The sequence below is a fragment of the Podarcis raffonei genome, chromosome 4 (assembly GCF_027172205.1).
Source record: "Podarcis raffonei isolate rPodRaf1 chromosome 4, rPodRaf1.pri, whole genome shotgun sequence".
NCBI lineage: Eukaryota > Metazoa > Chordata > Lepidosauria > Squamata > Lacertidae > Podarcis > Podarcis raffonei.
The window spans coordinates 39,810,667-39,829,870 of record NC_070605.1 but is presented as its reverse complement, the minus strand read 5'-3'; the positions used below and the strand labels follow the sequence as shown (position 1 = coordinate 39,829,870).

The window sequence follows — 19,204 nt, the reverse complement described above, 5'->3', positions numbered from 1 at the left end:
GTGTTTTTAACTGCTTTAAATTATTCTGTGTAAACCACTGAGATGGTGGTTTAGAAGGCAATTAATAAGTGTAGATTAAGTAATACCTATGGCTCAACAAAAATCTGGATCCAAGTCAATAACCTCAAATGCATGCAAAGGTTAAACACATACTTTGGTGTCCAATACACTAAATGATAGTTTTAGTGTACAAGCATGTTTGTGTGAGATCATAATTCCATCCTTTCCCCCCCGTTTGGCTAGATTTGATTATGGAACTTTTGTTTTTAACACTGAAATACGCTTGTTTTATGGATGAGAAGAGGTAACAACGTGAACCTGATCAACAAGTTGAAATGCCTAAAATTGTGATGATAACTCACACACCATCATTCAATGCTTTGAAACATACACTCCACCCAAATAAATGTCTCCAAAATATCTGTGGTTAGCAAAGTCTCTTGACATGTGACCTTTCATGAAATGAAAATTTGCATATTGATTTATTCAAGAAAATATTTGTTTGGATCTTATTTTGAATCTGAATGCTCTGTCTTTACATATACTATGTTATGAATGAGGTTGGTTAAAGCTTCACCTCTCAAGGCACAGTGCGAATTGTCCTTACAGGCATTCAGTTAGCTAAAGAAACAGTGAGTCCTAAAAATTTTACCACAAATTTTGTAATGAAATACATTTCAATAATCTTTCAGAAAAAAGCAACTGTTTCATAAAGATAATTATATATTCTTATACTGATTACAATATGGGTATGTTCGTTTAATTCCCTGCTCTTTCACCAAGAATGAAGTTATTTTGCCAAGTGCTTTTATTCCTAGGACTGACAATCTACTTTGAATCTTGTGGGACTCTAGAAAAGTTGGAAATGTATCTTTTTAAAAAACAACCACCAAGTAGCTCACTTTATAGAGGAAACTGGTCTTTCAAGATATCAACTGTACCAACATAATAACTATACTTTGAATAAAAAAATCATTTTATATTCCAGGTCAAGTTCAGCTGCCTTCAATAGCATATGCATTTACTTTTAAGCCTCAAACTGCATGTATCCAACACTGTACTTAAAAATTTTTCACTTCACCTGCATTCTTTATAGAGGTCATCTATGGGTCAGGTATTGAAAAAAAAAAGGAAAGTTGGTGCATTTGAAAGAAGTTTAATTGCTTGTGTTTTGAAATATTAGATTGAGACATGCTTCCATGTTTTGTATGCCTTAACATTTTTACCAGGATATGGCCATGTTCTGATCTTCTGTTACATTCACAAGTTCTCTTTCCAAAGTACAGTACAATATAAGCCAAATGCCAATGCTAAGAATAATCAACCTCTACAAACAGATGAACTTTTAATTGACTGGGTTTTATGCATACGGACATTTAATAGAATGACTCAAAATAGTTGTTATAATATAGACAGGCTTCCTTTGACTGTGCACATCTGAAAGAGGCATGTACCACTTGTGTTTCTCCCTAGTTCCCACTCAGTATGTTACTGCACTTTGAACTTACTTACACTGGAACTTCATGTAGGACCTTGTGGCTTCTAGATTACTGGTACTTTGGGGGCTTTAACACAGTTTTTCTGGACTCAAATTCTGCAGTTCCTACAGTCACTTAGATCTGACCCAAGCGAGCAAGATCATGATTTTCTTTAGTAACTTCAGACTTCTTATAATTAAGGCCAACAAGGGAAAGACAACTGATGCAGAATATTGTAGTGCTCCACCACATCACTCTTCACTGAGAAATCTTCTCACAACATTTGATCAGGCACCTGTGAACAAATATTACATTATTATGTTTACAGTATACACAATGAGGTATTCTCTATTCTTGTTTTATACTGGAATTCAGCTACTTAACAAGTACGGAATACTGTCTTTAAAAAAGCACTCAAACTAACTAGCTTGCCTATATTCTAAATCTGACAGCTAATATTCAATTGTTTCTTGCATCTATCTACCCTAACATTTTGGATTCATTTCTCCTTAAATGTACCGCACTCATTTTCAATATTTGTCTGGCACATGCTTGTTTCCACTGTATCTTGTCTAATGCTTTTACAACTATACATGGACCTAGTATTTCAAAACTTACTTTCATCATCTGAATCGAATCCAAAGAGTGTCCGACATTTCTTTTGTGCAAGGTGAAGCTCAAGTGCTTCAGAGTTACAGTAGGTGGTCAGGCATTTGCTGCATCTTAACCTTTCCGATTTGCTACTAGTTTTATCTTGTTCTGAATGGGTATCTACTTTCTCAGTCAAAGTTTTTCTACGTTTTGGCATGCTAATGTATCGCTCATCCAGGTAACTTGGTGGCAATGGTCTAACAAAAGGCTTTGTTAAAATTAAGCCATATGAAGTATTTTCTGTTATCAGATTTGGTTTGGAAGGCAACTGAGCAACACTGTTTGGTGGTGTATCAGGAGAGTTCTGTAAAACAGGCAGAACGGATCCATTTTCTGTCCTTGTTTTGTCAATCACACTTTCTGAATCAGTATCTAGGGATGCTGAAGAAGTCTGTTCCAGTTCACCATACCCATTGACTAGTTGGTCAGTAACATTACAGTTCTCTGAATTTGGCTCTACCGCAGGTATCTTTTGGTCTATCAAGTTCACCACTGTAGCAGTACCTTCACATGCATTTTCATTCCCATTCGGAATTACACTATTAATTTTCTTCTCACTCTGAATGTAAGTCTTTGGTTCTGTAGAATCTTTCCTCGCTTTCCATGTTGGAACTGGCAAGTCTATTACAGTCTCCTTTTTACTATTACTACTTTCTTTTTCCTGGATGCTACACTGGGATTCCAAAGTAGTATCTGAAAAAATGTTTTCATCAGCTTCTTCCAAAGGACCAGTTTTGTTGGAATAATGCTGAGCTTCATGCTCATACAGCAACAAAAGATCTTCAAAAAGTTTACCGCACTGTGCAAAGTTACACTGAGCTTTAAACTCACTGTGGCTTTTTATATGCTCCGCAAGTTCTGTGGATAGCTTAAATCTCTGATTGCAGTTAAAGTGTAAACAAAAATAAACATTTGGATAAACATGCTGCTTTAGATGATCAATAAAATGTTGAGAATCAAAAAACTTTCTCTGACAGAAGCGACATTTTCCTTTATTAGACTTCATTATGTGTTCTTGCACCTTCAAATCAGAGGGGTGAGCTTTCCGGGCATGTTTATTCAGAAATCTTATCTTTTTAAAGACTCTAATACAGCCATTAGCAGGGCACTTGAAGTTACCTGCTTGGTCCATAATGTCAAAGTCATTCTGAGGGCACAACACCCCATTTACTTTATGAAGTACAGGCAACTCTTTATTTAGGTTGCTATCACTTTCTGGAAATCCTCCCATGGTTTCTGGTTCAGGAGTATTATTTGAACAGCTATCACAACTACCATTTTCAATAATGGTACCCTGGCAACTATCATGATTTTCAGTTATATCAAATAGGAGTTCAGAATTCTGCATCTCCTGATTTGTATCCGGTATGATGACAACCTCTACTTTGCTGTCTTTGCAGCTTTCCGACTTCCCATTTTCAGTTGTGACACCTGTATCGGCACAGTTTATTTCATTTACATTAGGGGTCTCCTGATCATGACAAGTAACAGCAAGGTGACGCCTTGTCATTTTCTTGATGTGATTCTTTAAGTGCTTGAGCATTATTCCTTTTTGCCTGAATTTCCTGCGACACATTACACAGGAAAAACTGCCTTTTTTCTGATGAGCTTGTGCATGCCTCACAATGTGACCACCAAGAAATTCCCTGTTACATAATACACAACGGTGCCTTGGTACATTGTGATCGACTTTAGATGAACTGAGAGTTATGTGGTTTTTCTTGGAATTATCATGTGCTCCAGAAGGGCTATCATGCTGTAGTTCTGTATTGTTTACATCCGCTATACAGGCTTGATCACCACGCAATCCTCGACGTGTCTTTGAAACATGTGTGGAAGAATGCCCTGGCGTAGTTTTATTCAAATCAACTGATGCTTTCTCCTTTAGCAGTGCTAAACAGTTCTGCTTTATCATCAAGAAATTCCAGAACTCGGGATCAAAGAACAACCCCTTTTTCAAAATTGGAAGCAGCTCAAATCGCACACGATTCTGAACAGAACTGGTTTGATCGTTGTACTCTTCATCCGCACATTTATACAGATGTTCAACTGTGCTATATGATTCCAAGGTGCGCTCAAGGAAAAAGACAGAAAGAGCACATATTCTGACAATCTCCAAGTCATTTGGCAAAAAGTGAGCAATGGTTTTATATATCAGACACTTCATTTTTGGATCATCACGGAGATCCAACTGGAGAGCACTTCCACATATCTCAACACAAATCTGCAGGCCTTCTTTGCCAACCTATGGAAAAGAAATGAGACAATATAACTTACCAATGTTTTCAAAACCTAGAACACAAAGACAATCCAATTTACTGGGATCCTTCTACATCTCATAATATTCTACAGCTATTTACAGATTATAATATACTGAATGGAGCAGGCATGAACATCCCTGCCAATTATGTTGTTTAAAAAAAAGTTTCTGTTTAGCCCCAAAGTATTATTTTTGCCATGTTACATTCTTAATCAACAGTTATTGTTTTCTATTACACCATGACTATTATACCAAGCCTTCAATTGGAGTATTACATCAGGGGAAGGGCCACTGAAGTTGTCTTCCTTGATATGAGCTAGACTGATGGCCTGAGGCTACAGCAGCCTCCCATATCCTCACACAACTGTTACAGATTTATAAAGGAGACCTCTGAAAGCACCAAGTTGCACCTCTGTATGTTAGAAGGAAGTAATACTTCTGGTTGTACTTTCATGGTGATGTAAAAGTGAGGAAAATACATATTTCCCTTATGGTGCAACACACAATCTTCAGATGCACATATAATGTATGCATCTTATTGAAGTATGCCATTGCACATTATAGTGCAATGAAATGAGTAATAAAGTTATTGAATTAATACTTGATGGCATAAGTAACAATGGCAATATAGACAAGTAACACTGGAAGATTATTATTTTTTAAATGCATTTTTCTCAAATAAATTTACAGAATGCAAAAAACTAACAAGCTAGATGCAATAAAAACAATCTTCAAAGTTTCTGTTTAAACACCACTTGATCTTATGTCCCTATACAGACAAAGAACTACAAGTTTCAATAGTGGCACTGTGTACATTTCTGCTGCAAACTAAACCATGATTTCACTGTATGTTTTGGATCTTAACCAGGATTAAAATAGTGGTTAGCATTAATTATGATTAAGAGTTATGTCTGCAATGCTCCTATCTCAGATGCAGCATCTATAAACAATTTCCTGACATTTAAACTAAAAGTTCTATTATGCAACTGTACTCTGTGTACAATAATTATTCATAGCCGTGGTGGAATCTAGTATTTTTTTAAAAAAAAAGAAGTTTGCAAGAAACAATAACTTACTTCATCCCTAATAACTTTCATGAAAGGGAATATAACTCTTATGTTTGTAGCTATCCTTAGGAGGTGGTAGCATTGCTCTACAAATACTTGTTTTGATGGATTAGATTTAAGCTGCAGTTTACTCCAAATAAAGATCAGCTCCCTATAAAACAGAAAGTGGTTTGTTAGCAAGAAGCTCAAACAGCAATTCTGTAAGTGAAATATTTATAAAAGAGTAATTATGCTACTAAGAACACAGTAATTTACATATAACTCAGGATTATAAACGCAGGCGCGCGCAGAGAGAGAGAGAATATGCAGTATATCCCATGCTGTACGGGTATCTTCAACAGCAATTCAGAAAAGTGAAATCTTGACTATGTATTAGTTACAACTATAAGTTATACTTCTACTAGTCTTTAGTAGCAATATGAATCTACAACCTGCAGATACTATGTTACCATAACAGAATATTATGAGAGATAAAGTATTTACCATATGCAATACATCTCTCCCTTTTTGAGCTGTGGAATAAGGAATGATTCACAAAGGTACAAGGCTAAGGCAGTCTTCCCTTCCTTTGCAATGTTGCAGATGATTTCAGTGCCATTCTTGCAATCAGTCCTCAGCAAGTGCTATACAATCAAAATGAGATCCATTTGAGTAAGTCTAGTAACATTAATGCTCACCATTTAACAGTAATTGGAATCCTCAAACTGCTGCTACTAGAGCAATTGCTGTCAAATATGAATGCCAATTTTATTTTGGGTTAGGATTGGGAATGTTTCCTAGATTTTTATTTTAGAATGGAAGTATATTAAGGCAGTTTCTATGCAACATATATTTGACCCTTGTAAGCAGCTAGTTTGGCAATTTGATTTCAGTAAAATGCATCCCAAAAACGCTCAGTAACAACGTTAAAAGGGATAAAAAAAATAACTTCATAATATTAACACATACAGAAACTTGTGATGGAAGTTTAGCAGTAAACTATAACTTGCTGTAAATTGATGTATTTTTATTCAACCCTATGTAAAACTATAGATTGTAACAGAGTAAAAATTGCTACCTTATTAGTTTTGTAGCAGAGTGACTGAGAAAGATAGTATCAAGTATTATTTTTATTCCAGAAAAAATGACTAATGTATGCATGCCATCTGTGTATAAGATGACTATTTAGAGAATTGGAGACCATGTTTTAGATTCATCACTGCCTGCGGCATACATTTTTTCTGCATCAACACTGTTTCTGAACAAGGTCTAAACCACTGAGCCTCTTGGGATTGCCAATCGGAAGGTTGGCAGTTTGAATCCGCGCGAGGGGTGAACTCCTGTTGTTCTGTCCCAGCTTCTGCCAACCTAGCAGTTCAAAAACATAGCAGTACGAGTAGATAAATAGGTACTACTGTGGTGGGAAGGTAAATGGCATTTCCAAGCACTCTGGCACTCATCATGGTGTCCTGTTGCACCAGAAGCAGTTTAGTCATGCTGGCCACATAACCCGGAAAGCTGTCCGCAGACAAACACCGGCTTCCTCAGCCCAAAGTGAGATGAGGGCAGCACCCCATAGTTGCATTTGACTGGACTTAACCATCCAGGGGTCTTTTACCTTTAACCTTACATACAGCATTTCAATAACTCGCAAGCAAAAGAAGACACTAGCTTTCAGCAGCATGGTTGTCAGTGTTGCAGGGATTCTATTGAGAAGACTAACAATTAATACTGTTCCAGCCTAAAATGTTTTAAAACTGTTTTATGTTTTAAAGAACATTAATTAACACTATAAACCGTTAAAATGCAATGCATTTTCTCTCACTCCCCCCCCCCCACGCCACGAGAAAACATGGATCTCATCAGGAACTGCTTGCAATTTGGTCCCATCAATTTCACCTCTCCATTTACTTCTATATGGCCCCCATCACACCAACTATGGACATCCAGTTCTGAAGTAGGGGTAGTGCAATGCTAGCATTAGGATGGAAACAGCTTCTATTGCTCTTCAGAAATTATATTATGTACAAAGTTTGATATTTAGTGCAGGAATTTGATTTTAAAACATCCTTGTTTTACCATTTGTCTATTTTGCTGTAATAGGAATTTTACAATTATCATCAAAACATTAAGCTATATTGTTAAGCACAAAAATGTGTTGAACAGTACCTCCTGAAAAAGCTGGTCTTCCAGTGGTGACATATAAAGACACATGAAAAATGCTTGATGGAAGTAAAGGTCTTTACTAATATCTGGATGATTCATGCAAGATTTGATGAGAGCCATTGCCTCTGGGATGCGTTCACAGGCAATAAGGTATCTGGCACGCAATTCAAAGAACAGTGGGTTTTCAGAGCTTAAATATTTGTTAACTGGTAAAAACAAATGAAAAAAACAGTTAGATTACAAAAATCTTAAATTGCAACATAGGTTAAACAAAAAGTTGTTTTATAAAGATGTAAGGTAAGAGCTTCTGTTAAAGTTAACAAATTATGCTAGGTCAACCTCCCAACAAATTGCTTTGGATATTTATGAATTGCATATGTTGTTGTGTAAATCTGGTTATATTATACTGTATTTTTATCTGTACTAAGTATGTTGGAGGCCTTTTTCTGTAACAAACTAACAAATTTAATAAAAAAAATTGGTAAAATATCTAGATTAATTATAGAATGAGGCCAGTTAGGTGTCAGCTACTTTAGAAATCAGTATAAAAATTATTACATTAACAGGAAATAACATATCACCTCCACTGCCACATGCCTCTTTCATATTAACTCAGCCCCAGTGACTGTAAGCCTTTTATTACAATATTCTTCATTACAATTGCATTTCAAACTCCTATACAAGCAAATGTTTCACAATTGACTGAGGGGAAGATTTGTATAGACAATTGGGGAAAATGCATGGAATTGTTCTTTGAACTCTTTGCTCATCAGGAGCAATACACAGAAATTGAAAGCTCCACATGTATAAGTGGCCAATAGGGCAAGACTAGTGTGCTCATATTAAGAATAACACAGGGCACTTATTCCACCCGTGTCTTTTAATTTCCATGGCAATTCATTTTATTCTGTTAATGTGATTTTATGGGGTGTTCTTTTTTCTTTCTTTTCCATAACTGTCAGCTGCCCTGGGAATAATGATACAGCAGGAAGGAAGAGAAGTTCCGTTTTGGGGGGGAAATTAATGAAATTATAAATGTCAATTCTACCCCGCTATCCCCAGTATAAAATGAGTGACAGACAACCTGCAAATGAAGTTACATAAAATTATAAGCAGATATCATGATTTAGGATATTTCTTTGTGGTACTACTTTGGTCTATTTATGGAAAAAAGCTTAGTACCCAACTCCTGAGAAACTGGCTTTGCTTTAAGGACAGCTTGTAATACAGGATCTTCCCAAGGCCCTCCATCTCTGATAATTCGAGTCACCAACTCCAAGTTAACGCTTCCGTATCTGCTCAAGAGGTTCTGACATTCCTAAAATGGATACAAATATTTCTTTAATACGTCAAGTGGACTGAGCTTTGTTTGTCTTTTCATAAATAAATTGCATAATTTAATATAATTCCATATACACACAGGGTAAAATACATTCAAAGCATTAATTCTCGTTTAGCTTATGTCACGAGTTAAGGACAACCTTTTCCGTTGTTTACATTTGTATTTTCAAAATTTAAAATAAAATTTTTAAAAATGAAGATAACTGAGAGATATCTTGACTAGGTGGGAGGGAAGTCAGAGTGCTGGCCAGTAATGCGTTCAGGTTACCCTTCTCAATGCACCTTGACTAGCTCTCTCAAGCTTTCCTTCCCCAACACCTCCAGCAGCACACAAATATATCACAGAGACTTCTGCAACATTCTCTCATTGCGTCACAGGGTGAAGGCTAAGATGGCAGTGGCAATGCTGGGAGGCAAGCCCAAAGTGCTCAGTGTTCTTGGTGAGTGAAAAGGCTACAAGAAAGACATCAGAGAATGGTATTGGCCTGACACAAAGCTGTGCGACTCTCAGGCTTATTTCCAATTGACAGCTCCCTGTAAGCACCTTGTCATTTAGCACTAAAAAATTGTTTTCTACTGTACTTTCCCAGTGTGCATGTGAGGACACGACACTGTAACTGTGGGATCCAAAGTCACAGGCTGAAAAAAGTTGGCCATCCTTGTCCTAGGGAAGTTTAGCATAAAAAACTAATCTTACTGATCATAGCATAAAATATTTACCAGTGATCTCATTTCTCAATTTTAAGATTTTTCAAAGCAGGAGGCTACTTTTTGCTTACTGAGTCTCTGTCACATACTCTGAAAACTGTAATAATAGCCTTTCCTCAAACATATGAACAATAAATTACCTGGATTGAGCCCAGCATATCTTTTAAAGGATCTTCATAGAATTCATCCTTTCCAAAGAACAGCAGCAATTCAAAAAAACTCCTAAAAATCAAAGCAATTAGGAATCAAAAACGAGGCAAAAAATGAAGACATATTTATTTCACAGGTTTTAAGCGCAGAATTTTAAACTAAGCACCAATGTGACACTAGCCCCTGTGGGCTTTATATCAAAGCAGCACCCTGAATTGCATCAGAACACATGAGGAAGCCACTGAAGATACTAGAGCACTAGCATATGTTCTCACTTATGTATCACAAAGATGAAACTTGTGTGACTGAGATAGGAAGGGACTGGGAACCTGTGGCTGTCCAGAAGCTCCTGAATTCCAACTCCTGCCAGCAAGAATGTTCAGTGGTTGGGGATGACAATAATTGTAGTTCAGCAGCATCTGGACGGCCACAGAATCCCCATTTCTGCTATGAAGTCAGCATTAATTCTGACTATCCCTTCCCTCGTATTGCACATGGCTTGCCAGTCAGTATTAATTCAGTCCTATCAGTATTCAACTTCATAATGGCTACGCAGTGGGCAATCCTCAAGACTGCGGAACCTAAGAGGAGAGAGAGCCAGTCAACTCCAGCTTCCTGGATAATCTAACCTAATGATCCCAAATGCATGTGGTATTATGAGAAGCAACCCTTATAGGAATCTGCAAGGGAAGTTCTGGCCTTCCTGCCAAAAATACAAGTAACTTCTTTTACAAGCCGCTGCAAGGCATTCGTGACACAAACAGTACCTCAAACAAAAGTGCTGATTATTTTAGTTCACAGGCAAAATTTAAAGGCATAAATGAACACATCTGGAAGCCAAAATTCTTCCTCAAAACCAGGCACAAGCAAACTCAGCCCTCCAGATGTTTTGGGACTATAACTCCCACCATCCCTAGCTAACAGGACCAGTGGTCAAGGATGATGGGAATTGTAAGCCCAAAACATTTGGAGGGCTGAGTTTGCCTATGCCTGCTCAAAACCTTCAAGCTGGAGATTTCTGTGTAAATGCCAGGGTTATCTCTATCCCTATGCCGCTTCAAAGTTGGGAGGAAGGCTGGCAGCTTGCTACATTCTTCAGAGAGCGATGTCATACTTGCAGTGTTGAACAAAAGTACTGAAGCATCATTGTAAAAATACGGAAATCTAGTTAAGGTATAGAACACTTAAAGAAACTACATCAATATTGACCAACTACAGATTTGAGCTTTTTAATGTGCAGTGCCAAGGAAGAGAATGGTAATTCCAGCCAGCAACTAGCCAAGTGTCTCCTAGTCTTCACCAGCCAAGGAAAACCCACACCCAGTACATACTCTGCACTGGCAGCTGATACTGGCTAATATGTATCAAAAAGAGACAAGATTGAGCTTTCAGTATTTCAAAACAAAGACTGTACAGGAACTTGTGACTCACAAGTGAAACTGAACACAACTATTATTTACAGAGGTGGCAGACGTGAGGCAGACAGGGGATTAAAAATAAAAGGTATTTCAATCTGATCACAGATTATTTTCATCATCATTTTTAAAAAAATGCTCAAAGCAGGTTTATCAATTGCTTGAGCTGGTTTCCAATTTAAAATAAGCAAACATCCTAATATGGCATATCAACAATTAAGTTTCTTTTAAAAATAGTAATAACACCATCCCATCTAAAACTAGCTTTTCTATGAAATGTTCAGCTCTGTTTCATGTCTTAAATTCACAAGGGAAAATCCACACACCCCCAAATCTATCATAGAGCTAGATTAATTAACATGTGAAAAATGAGAACTATCACCCAATAATATATATAGGCCAATCCCAGCCTTACATGTGAACACACAGGAGGATATTGTTAGTTACAAACTGAAACTTGTGAAATGGTTATGACAGCAACCGTTGATTTTTGCATGGGGGGGGGGAATGAGAGATTAATCTTCTTCACAACACTTAACTCAGAAAATACACAGAGTTGTCATTGACTATGCGTTTCTCAAGTGATGAATTATCCAGAAAATTAGGACAGAAATAGGAGAAACAAATATTTTGCTTTGACATGTTCTGCTGAAGTTGTTCTGTTTCTATTTTCCCAGGCATTTTTATTAACCAGTTGTACAGGTTTGCTGAGGCCTCAAATTATTCTTTATGGTTTGATTATATATTTTATGATATAGTTTAGCACTTTTACTTGTTCACAACGTTGGAATCTTACAGGATGAAGAGTGAAATAATAATACTTACAAGGCTAAACTACTCAGCACATACTGCACGTGCTCACAATCAGTTGGGAATGATACACAAGCAGATGTGAAACAACAGAGCGCTGTCTGAAGCACTTGAAGCTGTGGCAGAGGAACCTGCCATCTTCCAGCATAGTCTTCCACAACCTATTGGCAGGGGAAAAGGGGGGAAAGAGTACAAATTAAATATGGTCAAAATTAGAACAAAGAGGAATCCTAACAAGTTGCAAAGCCATGGGGATCTCTTTTGTAATACAGTGGTACCTCGGGTTACATACGCTTCAGGTTACAGACTCCGCTAACCCAGAAATAGTACCTCAGGTTAAGAACTTTGCTTCAAGATGAGAACAGAAATCGGGCTCCAGTGGCGCAGCGGCAGTGGGAGGCCCCATTAGCTAAAGTGGTGCTTCAGGTTAAGAACAGTTTCAGGTTAAGAACGGACCTCCAGAACAAATTAAGTACGTAACCAGAGGTACCACTGTATTTGGCAAATGGGCAGTCCACTGTCAGGGTCAATAAAATTGCTACCAAAAATTACAACAATTTGAGACAGGACAGGAACTCTGATAAAGAACTAGATCTGGATGAAACTGAAGACTGCTAACACAGGCACAATATAAACAAGTGTGCCTACATACACAGAAAAACTACTGGGGCTAGGGGCCCAACAACTATTTGTCCTGACTTTTTTTTACTTTTGGAATGTTTCATTACCCATCTCAGTGATGGGCTGGAATTCTTTCACCAAATAGAATTACTGTATTTATTGTTTAAATATGTATTTGATATATACACACCACCTCATTGCATCCATCCTCTCCATAACATTCAGAAAGAGCTAACAAGCAAGATATAGCAAAGAAATAGAAAATAAAGGGTAGTCTGAAGAGAAAACAAAGCAAAAGAAGGAACGAAGAGTGAAAGGCAGACCACCAACAACCTAATGGATATGCGTGGGCTTCAATGCTGATCAAATATCATATTAACAAATTATCTTTTGAAAAACTGCACTTAGAAATCTCATTTTACCTGTCGGCACCAATAAGGCCAAGTCTGAGGAAGGAATGCTTATTTGGGGCTCTTTGTTTTGAGCAAGCTAGTGTGTGCTCTTGCCAGGGAGGGGGAACAAAGGTGCTTGCAGGCGTTTAGTAACAAGCAGTTCTTCCACACATCCTCCAACAAGACTGATGGACTAATAAAGACAGGAGGGGTGGTTGGAGGGGGGATGAGAATGAATACTTGAAGGGAGGGCAGTGGGGTGGCCTGCTAGAGATCATCAACATGAAGTGACCATTGCATAAGGCAACTCCTCCCATTCAGTTTTTACCGCTTTGAATATTTTGCTACCAAGTCTTGTGATGAGGAGGGTATTCAGCATCATGTATGTATTGCAGAAGCTGCACAACTTGTTCAAATAATATTTAAAGCAGTATTTTAATGAATATGTTGAGTGTGCCTTGCATTTGTAAACACAATGGAATAGGCAACATATGAACTACAGAGGGGACAGAATCTGTGTTTGCATGTAGATTATGAGGTTGAATCAACTGTGTTCATTTATTTTAATAAAAACATTAAATATGCTTGGCGGCATAGAAAAGTCCGTGTTGCGTCCTGCGGCAACCAGGAAGTATCAGAATGGGTTACTTCCGGGTTTTGCCGCTCGCATATGCAAAGAAGCACTAAATAGTACAGTGGTACGTCTGGTTACAAACTTAAACCATTCTGGAGGTCCGTTTGCAACCCAAAACCATTCTTAACATGAGACGCACTTTCACTAATGGCACCTCCTGCTGCTGCTGCGCTGCCAGCGTGCGACTTCCGCTTGCATCCTGGGGTAAAGTTCACAACCAGGAGCATCTACTTCTGGGTTAGCGGAAGCATTCGTAAGGAGGGTGGTATGTAACACAAGCTTCCACTGTATAAGTGAGCTGGCATCAGATACATATATACATAATTTTATTTGTATACTGCCTTTCCATAGTTAAAACCATGCTCACGGCGGCTTACAACATAAAAAAACATAAAAGTACACAGATTAAACCATTTCCACATAAATCATAATATGATCTAAAATAAAGTACAAAAAATATATTAAAAACTACAGCAACCCCACCCCCAACAAAACCCCTAAACCAGGCATGGCTAAACTTGGCCCTCCAGATGTTTTGGGACAACAACTCCCATCATCCCTAGCTAATAGGACCAGTAGTCAGGGATGATGGGGATTGTAGTCTCAAAACATCTGGAGGGCCAAGTTTGGCCATGTGTGCCCTAAACAACACCCCAACCCAAGAGTCTGCTTAGTAGCCTCAGGGCCCTGCCCTCCCAGGCTAGGTGGGAAAAGGCCAGCAAGGCAGAGAGCAGGTCTTCTAGGACTCGCAGCCAAGAAGGTCCAGCTGTTAAAGAACTAGCTGTTTTACTTGTAGCACATTATCTAAATATCAGCACCCAAAACCAGCTACACTTCAACTGCACATCTTGAAGTAGTCCTTTGGTCACACCTGCCTGTAAAGAGCTGAAGGCTACCCTGTGACATTTCTAGCATAGTATACTATTTTAAAAAAGCTTAATGTTTTCTCTTTTATATTTCCTCACTCAGTCTAGAATAGGCTAGATTTACTATGAGATAAAATTTGCAATTCAAAGTTACTCTATTGCATATACACATAATTATATGCTATGGAGAAAATGTAAAAATACAAGCTATTTTGAACCAACAACTATAAGCAAGAGCAAAGATATTAAAGTTATGCTCTTACAGATTATGAGCCAGTTAAACAATGTATGAAGAAGTAGAAGAAATGTTTACAGCTAAGATGGGGAACGTGTGGGCTTCCAGATGTGGCTGGAATCCAAATCCTACAAACCCGAGCTGGAATGGCCAATAGGGATGGTAGGATCTGTAGTCCCGTAACATCTGCAGAACTACTTGTTTTATGATTTACAAGTTTAACAATCATGAATGCACCTTTCACTATGAAAGCAAAGAACACATTGTAGCACTATTTAAAAGTCAAGGAACACAGGAAGAAGCCAGTAGCCTGGTCCCATGATAGCTGCAGAGCAAGGGAAGCCCCTTTCTCTATGATCAGCACGGGAACACAAGATACTAACTAGCTTTTTATCAGTTATGCTAGTTGAAAGACTTCTTTTTCTCCTCAGACAACATGGAAACCAAATAAGACTGGCTGAGGGGGAACAAAATTACATACACACCTTCCTGGTGAGTTATTAAACACAAAGCTGTTTAAAATGCCCTTTTAACTCTTGGTCTTCAGAAGTTATTTAAAAGACTCAGCATCTACTGAGAAATGAGACAAACAGTGCAATTCTACCAAATCCCACTGTGTTCAGTAGGACTGGCTTGTTGATAAGTATGCACAGGATTCCAGCCAGAATCTTGTATATGAAAACAGGATAGTATTGCTAAGATGCTGCAAAAATATAGTCAGCTGTAGCCAAAGGGAGTAGTTGATGAAAATAAGAAATCCTGTAAGTAGCAGCTAAGTTCACTATTCCTATAAAGGCCTACCTCAAATTTCAGAACTCAGAGCTTGCAAGGTAAATGAGCACCTGCCATAAAGTACTTACCATCAAGGAAATATTTTAGTAGAATAATATTAATCAGATTATGTTCATGTAAACTAAAATGCCCAAAGACTAAAAACCAGGTCCAAACTTGGATCCCGAAATGTGTTATGCATATCCTCTACCTACAAACATTACTAACTGAACAGGTGTGTTACTCAACATCAAATTGCAAAATCAATGTCAAAGTTAGGAACACCCGTTGCTTACGCATAAGCTAGTTATGACAACTAAATCCTCCAGTCCCATATGATAAGACTAAATCCTCCAGTCCCATATGATAAGGAATAGGAATTGTAGCCATGAAAAGGCACAGCTTCCTTTAGCTCTGTTTCACTATTGCTTTCTTGTAATAACACTGTCTCCTTCTTCCAGTTTAAGGCATCATTTTTCTTAAGTTTTTTTTTATATATATATAAAAACTTGACTGCAAGGTACTGCTTGTCAATACACATATATGACAGTCAGACTCACGCAAATTAATAGCCACACACTTTTCCATATCAAGCACACAGCAATGTATGTGTTATTGGAATTTATTAAAATTGTCATTTTATACCAACTACTTTACCCTGAGCATCCAATTGTGGAAATTTATGGTAATAATTCAGTAACTTTGTATATCATTTTAAAACTACTCTACACCAGTCAGGAACATATTCACAGGGTTGTACACAATGAGTGCACAAGCGAGTCTGCAACACTGCCTGGCCGAAGCAGCTAGCAAGCCTTCCATACCTAAGCCTCCTCACACCAGAGACAGAGAAAAATACACCTTACAAGACAAGACAGCTCTTGTATGAGAAAAGAGCCAAGGAAACAGTGACAGTGAAAAGGCACAACACTGCCTGCTTTAAACAGAAAATGGAGGATATGAAGCCAATAAAAAATAGAAAGGCAGGTTAAGTAGATTTCCATTCCAGCCCTAAACACACTGATTTGGAAGTCTAAATGTTTATCAATGAAGACTGCTTAAAACTGCAAGTTTTACCATGCCAACCAGATTTTTCACCAACATACATAGCACTGTACGTGTGGAATAGATGAAGTCTCAGTGCATAGAATCTATGTGTTTGAAAGAATGGGGAATGAGAGAGAAACAAATACTGGGCTATTCACAGTCCTATTAAATCTAGTTTTTAAAAATCAAAAGCTACGAAGAAAGGATTACAGAAACGATTCTTTAAAGGGTATCAGCACACAAGATGTAGCTAGCTAAAGATTTGCAAGTTAGTTTCTATCAGCAGTCTTACACCAAAGCATAGCATTTTATACACTGGCATTTTTTTCTGTCTGCATGCTATTAGGGAAGGGGAGAGAAGCACCTAGTGTATAGTTACAGTTGTGAGCTTCTGCCTGTTCTTGTCACTACACCACAATCAAAAGTGCCTAACACAGGTTACAAAGCTATGGTGTTTACAATAATCTACTAGTCAAGCATTTGATATACTATTTATATAAAATGCATGGCCAGCGTGAAATAAAAGCTATCTTCTGATTACCTTTGCATTAACAACCCAATATGAACATGTCTAGTCAGAATTAAAACTCAATGAGTTCACTTACTTCCAAGTAAGCGGGTAACAGGAGTCCATCCTAAATAATTTAAATACAAAATAAGAATAGCAAAAATTGTTTTTTATTTGGCCACCAAGTCAATACATTGCCATCCAGTCAATTTTGAATCGCTGTTGCCTTATATACAAGCAACCTACAAAAATGCCAACAATGTAGCAATGACATTTAGCTGTCATTTATCATCTTTAGGCTCTTGAAACTGCTTTAAAAATGTTCCAAACCTGGTAAATAGTTGAACAGCAAGTGTTTCAAAATTAAGCAAAGAATTCATTAGAACAATCGACTCCAGGAAAAAAAAAAACCTGATTGATTCCAATGAGCATACACACCTGAAAGTTTCGTTAAATAAGGTGAACTTCACCTCAAGCATGCATTGCACAGGGCTGTTCGTGTCATAAGATACCTTGTAGAAATAGCAGCCGAGCGATGTTTCAAATAATACGAACCAAGCAGTTGATTAATAAAACAAGACCACTCAACCAACCATGGTCCTCCTCTTCCTCAGGGAACAAAAGCCTTCAGGGACAGCTACCCCTCCTAACAAACAGTACCAGCAACGCAAACTAGGTTGCCACCAGCCATTTTCCTCGGAGCGCATTTTTCTTTCTCCCGTGGCAAGGAAGCCTTATTATTATTATTATTATTATTATTATTATTATTATTATTTAAAGATAGGAAGGACAGACCAGGAAAGACTTTCTCCGGAGAACAAACCTATCTGTCTCCTCCTGCTCCTTTTTGCCTCACCACTTGCAAACAACTCGCACCCCCTCCGCCAAGCTTTGACCTCACGGGGACTCCCGCGCGCCACCCGGGCAACTAACTAACTGCCCGACGGGCGGGCGGAGAGGGCGGGGAGAGAAGCTCCCTCCCTCCCTCCCAGCACCCCCACCGCCACACCGCCAAGAAGGGGGGTGGAATGAAAAGGTCAGGCCGAGCTCCACTGTTGACACCCCACACAAATCACTGTTCCCTCTCACAATAAAAGAAGGGAGGGCCAACCACGAGCTCGTGAACCTCGCTATTCCCCAGGGGAGAAACTGACCTGAGGGGAGACTAGAGGAATGGGAGAGAAAATGAAGGAGCTTCCCAAGCGCCCGGTCGTCGCCCGTGAGGGGTGGGGGGAGCGAACAGGGGCCCAGAGAACGGCGCCTCGCTTTGGCCGAGAAAGGGGCCCTCAGCGTCGCCCCCTCCGGCGGTTGGTCCGCCCCCGCGAAGCGCCTCCAAGAGAACCACCCGCAGGGGACCCGTCGCCGAGCAGCTTTTCCTCCCCGGCCGCCCCTGTCCTTCTGTCCGCCTCCCCAGCCCACCCCCACCCCGCAAGGTGTCAGCCTCCAGGGGGCGGGGCCAGCGCCTCACCTGGCAGAAGCGGTAGCAATAATACTGGCTGCTCAAGGCCGGGGACAAGCCGGTGGGAAGCCGCGGCCCGGCAATGGCCTCGAGTTCCTCGCCGAGCCTCTCTGACTCCTGATCGCTCTCGTCTTCCGCCATGCTGCTCCGGCCGCCCTGCGCGTACCGAGCTCCTCCAGCTCCCCTCCCCTGTGCTCCCGATCCGCCGGATGGCCCGCCCCCTGTCGCGGCGTTCCTCAATTCCGGCACCACCCCCCACGGGCCGTCCTTACTGGCGAGCTCGCTTGTCAATCAGCCGCCACGGGCCCCCGCAACCTCCGACCCTCCGGCCGTTTAATTTCGGCACAGCTACGGCTCTCCGGCTCCTGATTGGGAAATGCGCCTCCCTATCCGCGGCTGAACTTTCAGACCCACATGTTGATTGGCGGGAGGCCCTATCGATCAACCCCCTCCCCCTTCCTAAGCTCCTCCTATGCCCTCGGCGATTGGGCCCGTATTTCATCCTTCAAAGTAAACAATCTCCGCCTCCTCCCTTGTGAGTGGGCCGCGGCCTCCCCCCTCGACTTCCGCCTTCTCTCCTCAGCGACTGGCGCGAGCCCCTGCCACTCTCCTCGTCGCGAGGCGCACAGAACGCCTTTCGCTCCTC

At 39.6% G+C, this 19,204-nt stretch overlaps 1 protein-coding gene across 3 annotated transcripts; it reads right to left on the bottom strand.

Moving 5' to 3' along the window:
* Nucleotides 1-1,328: 1,328 nt before the first annotated feature.
* On the bottom strand, nucleotides 1,329-18,776 carry ZNF654 (zinc finger protein 654). 3 transcript variants are annotated; one of them, XM_053386330.1, is made up of 9 exons: nucleotides 18,568-18,776; nucleotides 12,041-12,186; nucleotides 9,791-9,872; nucleotides 8,784-8,919; nucleotides 7,605-7,807; nucleotides 5,940-6,079; nucleotides 5,466-5,607; nucleotides 2,078-4,374; nucleotides 1,329-1,751 (listed from the first exon to the last, which is right to left on the bottom strand). In XM_053386330.1, the coding sequence occupies exons 1-8, from the start codon at nucleotides 18,697-18,699 to the stop codon at nucleotides 2,086-2,088; spliced, it is 3,270 nt and encodes a 1,089-aa protein (XP_053242305.1). In that variant the 5' UTR covers nucleotides 18,700-18,776; the 3' UTR covers nucleotides 1,329-1,751; nucleotides 2,078-2,085. The 3 variants fall into 3 exon arrangements, with proteins under 3 accessions (XP_053242305.1, XP_053242308.1, XP_053242309.1); XM_053386333.1 differs by having other exon boundaries at nucleotides 1,329-1,773; nucleotides 2,097-4,374; XM_053386334.1 differs by lacking the exon at nucleotides 18,568-18,776 and adding an exon at nucleotides 18,254-18,309.
* Between the last annotated feature and the right edge of the window lie 428 nt (nucleotides 18,777-19,204).